At 37.8% G+C, this 8,453-nt stretch overlaps 1 protein-coding gene across 1 annotated transcript in view; it reads left to right on the top strand.

Moving 5' to 3' along the window:
* PPFIA1 (PTPRF interacting protein alpha 1) overlaps positions 1-8,453 on the top strand; it is an 86,393-nt gene that overhangs the window by 34,174 nt on the left and 43,766 nt on the right. The window contains 6 exon segments of the mRNA XM_025197913.1: positions 2,855-2,956; positions 3,575-3,739; positions 5,668-5,742; positions 6,147-6,248; positions 6,484-6,705; positions 7,598-7,744. Of these exon segments, the coding sequence (XP_025053698.1) occupies positions 2,855-2,956; positions 3,575-3,739; positions 5,668-5,742; positions 6,147-6,248; positions 6,484-6,705; positions 7,598-7,744 (813 nt within the window).

Genomic DNA, 8,453 nt, shown 5'->3' with positions numbered 1-8,453 from the left:
GGGCTCAAATGACCCCGGCCAGATGCCTATCCAGCCTTCTCTTAAAGACCCCCAAGGTAGGGGAGAGCATCAGCTCCCTTGGAAGCCCATTCCAAATTTTGGTACCCTTACTGTGAAGAAGTTCTTCCTGATATCTAGCCTAAATCTGCTCTCTGCCAGTTTGTGACCATTGTTGCTCGTTACCCCAAGAGACACCCTGGTGAACAGCATCTCCGATCCCTTGCTGCAATCCCCTAATGAATTTGTAGGCAGTCACAAGATCCACCTCAGCCTTCTCTTGTGGAGGCTGAAGGGGTCCAGGTCCCTCAGTCTCTCCTCATAGGGCTTGTCCTGTAAGCCCCTAACCCTATGAGTGGCCCTCCTCTGAACCCTCTCAAGTCTATCAGCATCCTTGAAGTGCAGCGCCCAAAACTGAATGCAGTACTCCAATTGCAGTCTGACCAATGCCGCGTAGACGGGAAGTATCACCTCCTTGGTTCTATTAGTCATGTATCTGCTGATGCATGATAAAATGCGGTTAGCTTTGCTGATGTTGTTAGCATCTGTTTTCAGATGTTTCTAGTTTATCTCAAAAATCACTTAAATCTAGTTTTGACTTGTTATGTATATGGCGCTCAGTAGGATCTATATTTTGCTGAACTTGAAAAGGGTTTTAAGAAACAATTTACAAGCACATAATTATACTTTTCTTTATGGAGCTTCATTTAAGGAACACTTAATAGAATAATTTATCCTGTGATTAATTAAGTATTGTGTAATACTTGCTATTAATGACTTGTAAATAGTAAATACAGATTTTCATCTGTGCTATTCTTTTTGCTTTTCCTTTGTCTCAGACAATAGAATTAGGCTAATAATTTCACTGTTCAGTCTCTTGTGAACTGTGAGGTGGAGGCACTGAGGAATGGGTGGTGAATTGTATTTGATTCATGTCTGCATCTGCCTCTCAGTTAGCAGTGATGGCTAGAAATTGCTTTTTTCCCCCCCATCTATTTTGTTTTCCAAAAGGCTTTAGTCTCAAATGCAAACTTTTTTACACTTGGGTTGCTGCCTGATCACGGAATTTATAGTTCAGATTACATTTACAGTGTAACAGTAGGGACGGCAGGGTCGCCATGCTAGCCCTTGCCACCTCCTGCTTTGGACTTGCACACTCCTATTCTCGACCGCCACGACTTTGATGATAAGTGTTTTTATAGGGAGGCTACCTCTCCTCCACTTGGCTTAGATACGCAGGACACCCGGAGCAGGATAACTGTGGCCTTGTGGGCTTTCTCTGTACTGCTGCCCCTCTCACTGGGGCCTCTCCGTAATGCTGCCCCTCTCACTGGGGCTCTCCAGGCCCTCACTGGGACCTTCTCTGCAAGGTTGCCCTCTCACCAGGCTGGGCTCTGCTCTGGAGCTGGGGTCCTCACTTTACCGTGAGTCCCCTGTGAGGCCTCCTCCATCCCCTTATAGCCTCACCCAAACCACCGGTGTTAAACAAACTGCAACATAAACTCAAGCCTCTTGGTTACAACTTAAACCTAAGCCACCTGGCTGTACCGACATTTTTCAGCCATCTCAGAGCCGCTACCCTTTTCTCTGCAAGTAGTACCTGTAGTCAGGCTTCTCCCCGCATCATTGCTCCAGGAGCTTTTCTTTCTCCCTCCTCACAGGGAACTCCTTCTGTCTTAAATGCCAGTCAGGAACTGCCTCCCCGTCATGAGCCAGGCCTTGCCCCTTATAGCTAGCTGACTGCTGGCAGGTGTGGGTCGTTTGCTGCCTCCCATTGCCCTGGCAACCAGCACCTGAGGAGCCCTCCGGGCTCTCTCAGTAGCAGGCACCTTAGTGTCCTGCTACATACAGAAAAGTTACAAACATGTTTTCTGAATGCCCACAGAGTTGTTGAAGTAGGTACCATAATTGCCTTTCTCGGCATACCTATGCTTTTTAGTTAGGTGTAATCTTGAAAACCTTTTGGAAGTGGGTGCTTTTTGTGAATGCTGAGAATGAAAATAGTAAGGTTGGGATAGTGACTGTTTCAACATACGTTTGTTACAGTTTTGGTATAACTCACTCTGGCAAAGGGAGCAGGAAGTCTGCAGCTTATCATCAAGAGTTAAGAGATGAGTGGTATATTTTAGTTTGTTTAAAAATTAGATAAATCATGTGTGGCAATTACTGTGAGTTCCCTTCATTCATCTTCTCCTGATGCCACCTTCACTCTTAGTATCCTAAATCCTTAATTTTCATTCTATAATTGTTGCATTGTTGCAGCACAGGATAGAGTTAAAAGTTGTTTAGTGTGTTACCATACCTCAATGTATTTTTGTTTTGTTTGTTTAAAGCTTCATTGTATATCTGAATTCCCTAGTTTTTGTTTTGGTAGCATTGCACATCCCTGTAATGTGTTGCCTTTTATGTATACTCTAAACATGATGCGTATTAGCACACAGAATATATTTATTCACGTATGTCTCATATGTCTATAAATATATGTATATTTTAATATCACGTTGCCTTAGGTTAAAATTTAATATTTCTGCATTAACCAAGTGGTCTTTTTATTGGGTTGTATAGATGATACTCAAATGGATTAATTGGAAAATGAAGTGTTTACATGAATATGTTTGGAATTTAAAAAAAAAATCCCCAAAAAGTAAGATTTGATGCTGTTTTCAAAGGGGTTGATTGTATCAAACAACATGAGGTTTTTCAACATTAGTAATATTATAAATGCACTTAGGCTAGCTTTTTTCAGTATTAAACTATTAAATGAATTCCCTCTTCAGAGAATCCTTCACATTTGATATTACATGGCTATAACATGCTGTGTAATATACTGATATATTACTGGTTTGCTTCATTGCAGGAATTTGCAGCACTTACTAAAGAGCTTAATGTGTGCAGGGAACAACTCCTTGAAAGGGAAGAAGAAATAGCTGAACTGAAAGCTGAAAGAAATAATACAAGGGTTAGTTACTTGCCTGAACTCTCTTATTGGTGTTCTTTATTCACTTTTTAGGGTTTTTTTAAAGTTTTTACTGTTGAGATTCATTGCATGTTGCCTGTTTTGCAATATGTTGCTAGTGAGAAGTAACACAGACTAAAAATTCTTCTTGTTTTCTGGATACCCTTCCTGCTGGTATGAACTTGCCAGGTATTTCCTATTGCACATACTTGTGACTAGCAAATAATCTTCAGATAGAGGAAAATCTAAGACTTTGCTAAAAAGAAGCTTAAAATGAAGCTCTCACAAAACTGGTGACTTATTTAGATATGAAAGTAAAAGAGTGAGTCAAGATCTGTATTATAGCATTTCTTTTTTATTAAGTTAGTACAGATTAATATTAATTCCTACCTCCTGAGTGATCAGTTTTATTCAGTTTTGTTAACGTATCTGTGCTCTACTAATATTCTTTAGATAAAACTTTGAAAGCAAGGAAATATAAATATATTTATTTAGTCTTTGACTCCTGGATTTCAAATTCAAAATATAAATGAAATGTTTTCGAAAGCAAAGTTACTTAATTTTAAACACACAAAGGAGTAAACATCTTGGGTTTTTAATGTATTTTTGTTTTTATTTCAGCTATTACTAGAACATTTGGAATGCCTAGTATCCAGGCATGAAAGATCTCTTAGAATGACTGTTGTAAAGAGACAAGCTCAATCTCCAGCAGGAGTTTCTAGTGAAGTTGAAGTTCTCAAAGCACTAAAATCACTATTTGAACATCACAAAGCCCTTGATGAAAAGGTAATGAAAAATCTCTCTACTGTCCCACCTCCCCTCCCTGAATGTGAAAACAGTGTAAAATTTTGTAAAGGGTAGGTGCCATGACTGGACTTAAAGCTGTTTCAAGGCAACTTCAGCCAGGGGTTTGCAATGTATGGCCCGCAGAGCCATTTGATCCAGCCCACAGATATGGAGCAGTCGGTTGGGGGGGAGGCGGTGTTCTCCCCATGCTGGTGCACGTGGCAGTGACTGAGTTCTATCACATAGCTACCCATCCGTCTGTAACCCAAACTTGGTCAGTCTAGTCCTCAGTCTTCAAAGGTTGCTGACCACTGACACTTTTGCAGTTGTGGCAGCAGTGCAGACTGCTAATTCAGAGGTAGTAAAGCAAAGCTGTATTTGCCACCAGCACAGCTAAATACAGTAACTTAACAAAAGTTCTGCTAGTATAAGCTGTACTTTGTGTAGGTACAGCATATCTATATTAAGAGTTAATACACTTTGTGCATTACTGCTATAAAAAAAAGCTTTTAATTGAGGACTAGAGCCCTTTTATGCTGGTTTATGTGCATGCACAAAATAGTTCTTTTTCTAAAGTATATATACTCTTAAAACAGTTGTTCCCAAACATTTTGTACCAGTAGACCACTGGCAACCATGAAACTTTTCATAGGCCTGTATGCATCCCTATCATTAAACTTGTAACTGAAAAGGGGGGTTGCAAATCAGATGTGGACCATGGCCAAATAGACTACAGTCTGGGAGCTACCTCTTTAAGTATGAGGTGGTGGACAAGTGGTAGTGTTTTATGTGTGGTAGAGTGTTTTATGTGTGGAGTTGGGGTTTCAGAGGGGTCTGGAGGAGAAAGAAAGTTATCAGGGAAGAGATTAGTGATAGAGGTGTTGGAGATGGTACAAAGAAAAGGCTAAGGACAAAATTGGGGCAGAAAAGAAGGAAGCAGGTGATCTGGATTTTTAGGAGTGAGAAATAGACTGGGATAAAAAGAGAGGATGCGAGCAGTATAAGAGGATAGGATAGAGTGGTTAAATGGAAGATGGAGTGAAAGGAAGAGGCACATGTAGGATGAGTGAGCATGATGCAGGAAAAATAATAAAGTTAAAAGAGGGAGAAAAAGCATAACAGGAATAGAAATGGAATATCTCTTTTTCTTTTAAAAAGAGCCTATTAAGAGGTCAGAGAAAATAAAAGGCATTACCTACATTGTTCAGGAATTTTATTGATTCTTATTTAGTCCTGATCAGTGATCCAAAATTACTTAAATGTTCAAATATCAGTACTAGTGGATCTAAGTGATAAATAAGAGAAAAAAGCTCGGGCAATACCAAAAAGAGTGGGGAGAGGCGCAGGGAGGAAGAGGCAAAGATGGTAAGAAAGTGGGAGGGAGAAAGATACCTTATAGCTGCTGTCTGGGGATTTCACTTTGTAGGTGGGCACAGGTTCAGGTGAACACTATGACCCAACTACCAGTTTCACTTCCAACTTTTGTTTGTAAACAATTTTACAAGATGTGTATAATTTATTAAAATGAAACCCACTATATTCTATGTAGAATTTAAATACTAGAAATGTTGTATGTTCTCTGAACTTGAAAAAGTGAGGTACATTTTAAGATGAATTTGAGTACAATCATGTTTTAAAAGGGATCAAAGACATTGGCTGCCTGCCTGCCTGATAGGGCAGTTATGGCTTTTTATTTGAAGGTCTTAATCATTTTTCTAAGAAAATCTTTTCTGTGGCTCATGTTAAGGCATCAGAATTGAGTTTGCTTTATCGGTTGTTAAAACACTAGCTCAAAAATGGGCATATTGAAGTGTGAAGCTGTGTCTATAGGCATGGCTGAATTTAAAACTTCAGTATTGTTTAGAAGTGCTTTGTGATAAAAGCTTTCAAGTCGTTTTAGTGATAGATATCAAACTTCATTTTTTCAGGTAAGGGAAAGGTTACGAGTAGCACTTGAAAGATGTAGTTTATTGGAGGAAGAACTAGGTACTACACACAAAGAGGTAAGTTTCAATTTTTAAATGGAATTATAGGGCATGTTTCGGGGAGTTTCTAACTGAACAATATTCTTCAAATATAGTAATGGTTCTAAACTCATTTTCTTCCACTGAATGGATTTCTTAGCTGATCCCAGAAAGCAGAGTTTGACTTTACCTTGCTTAGTTTATTAGAACTATGTGAGAAACAATGAACATTGTACAGAATTATTTTTTTTCTTAAAAAGGACTGATGATAGGTTTGGAACTGTCTCATTTTAAAAGCACTGATCTTCTGAACATTAAATCAATAATATTTATTATCACAAGCTTGCTCCTCTGCTTCAAGATACTATCGATGCATTTAGTTCTTACTTATGCTGCTAGTGTAATGTAGCTTACCCTGACACTTAACATTTTTTTTGTTTTAGTTAATGATTCTAAAAGAGCAGAACAGTCAAAAAAGAACACTAGCTGATGGGGCCTTGGATATAAATCACGATCAGGAAAATACACCAAGCACAAATGGGAAGGTAAATTTGTGGATTTTTTTGATGGTTTTTTGTTTGTTTCTTTGTTTGCGTTTTGCAATTTATAATAACTGTGCAGCATTGCCATATATAAACTGTAATGATTGTTCAGTCTCGATGGTATAATTAAGGCAGAAGTCAATTTGTACAACTAAATTTAGTTTTGCCATATAGTCAGTCTAGCATATTTCAAATATCTGTGCCAAGTAGACACTTAATACTTTTTTTTATTTAATAGAGATCTTCTGATGGTTCGTTAAGTCATGATGAAAACCTTGCTAAAGTTATAGAACTCCAAGATATCATAGATAAGCAGAACAAGGAGCAGACCCAAATGAAAGAACGTCTCACTGCTCTTTCTAGCAGAGTAGCAGAGCTGGAAGAGGATCTTGACACAGCTAGAAAAGATTTAATAAAATCTGAAGAAATGAACACAAAGTTGCAAAGAGATGTACGAGAGGTGAGGTGTGAAAGAATTGACCAAATGTTTTTAAATTAAATTAAATGTCCTAGAACTCTTTGTTTACATCTTGTTTTTTAAGCAGACTACTTTGTGGTTTGAAATATGAATCAAGAGTAGAAAAAATAATTTATGATATAATCCTTAACCAATTGATTTATTAAAAAAAAAAAACAAAACCCATGCACTTGTGATATTTTTATTTTCATATTTAAACTATATAATTACCTAGATCTTTTAAATAATAGCTGAGTCTTTCTTTCTTCAGTATCATTCCACAGCCCACAATTTTTTTTAAAACGCTTACTGTAATCTTTTACATCCCAGACTATTTGTTGAGTTCCTGTATGACTACTAAAGTTCTTTAAAGAACGTTATTTCAGTTGTGTACCCTCAAATGGTGGTAGCTTCATTTTTTGAAGTGACTTGAGCACTGGCTGCTAATTGACTGACCTGTGTGGACATTTTCCAAAAGGTCTAATATTTTTTTCCAGCCAGGAAGAAAACAAGAAGAATCCTCCTAATTATCAACAGTGGACAGGATTTAGATCAAGAAAGACATTATACCTAGCTCCCAAAATGCAAAATTAACGTGTTTAAAGCTAGATTTTAAAATGTTTCAGAATGTGTTACTAAAGACTGATACCCAAGTAAAACACTGCTGGATCAGCAATATCCTATGAGGCTATTTGATTTTGTTCTAGTAACATGTATGATTTAAAGTAAATTTCATAATTTAATAGCAACATACTTTTAAGTAAATGTTTCACTGCTGATACGTTTTATCATTTCTGCGTGACGTGTTTTCAGCTTAGATTATGAAACAAGTAATTCATATTTGATAAACTAAATGTAATTTTTTTGATTCTGACCAATGTTTTTAATAATGTAGGCTATGGCCCAAAAGGAAGATATGGAAGAAAGAATTACAACTCTTGAAAAACGCTACCTCGCTGCACAGCGTGAAGCTACATCTGTGCATGACCTCAATGATAAACTTGAAAACGAAATTGCTACTAAAGACTCTATGCACCGACAGGTAGTAACCTTATCTATGTACATACCAAATGGAACAAACTTTATATTTTAATAGGCTAATAATCGATATAGTGCTCCCCTCATTTATGCCTTTATTTGTATGTGATGGGTGAGAACTATGTATTTTGGAATGTGTATAAAATGATGGGTAAAGGAGTAAAATAGAAGGGAAGAGGAGAGATGCTTCTCTACATGTTGATCAGTATTTATAAAAGGTTTTTTAAATATCTCATAGGAATCCTCTGCCCTTATCTGTTCCCTCTGTTTCATATACTTTCAGTACTTCAACTTGAACCCTCTGGCCTGATGGAACAACTGTGTTCTCTATTATTTACAAATGTGTTTTGAAATTTAACAGGACATGGGAGTAAGGAAGAATTGCTGCTACTCAACCATTCCCAGTTAAACAGTTTCACTGACTGAACCTGCTGTTCAGCTTTACTCTTGTACTCGTGACACCCATCATAATTGTATGAATACCTGTTTTCTGGTGTAGGGCCCCTACCAGCCTCTGCTGTCTGTGTGACTGCCTCAGTTTTCTCCCCAAAATTTGTGAAATCCGTTTATAACTTCATTTTATGAACCTTAGCAAACCTTCAGGAGAGTTGGGGCAGAACACATGCACGTGTAGTTGACTGACAGCTAGAGCCACAGATCTGAGGGACAGTAGGATGGACATCCGGCTGTTTCTAAGGTTCTGGAAGGGAAAG

Source organism: Alligator sinensis, unplaced genomic scaffold, assembly GCF_000455745.1.
Source record: "Alligator sinensis unplaced genomic scaffold, ASM45574v1 scaffold442_1, whole genome shotgun sequence".
In the NCBI taxonomy this organism is placed as follows: domain Eukaryota; kingdom Metazoa; phylum Chordata; order Crocodylia; family Alligatoridae; genus Alligator; species Alligator sinensis.
Note: the sequence above shows the minus strand (reverse complement) of the source record. Positions and strands in the feature narration are given on the sequence as shown.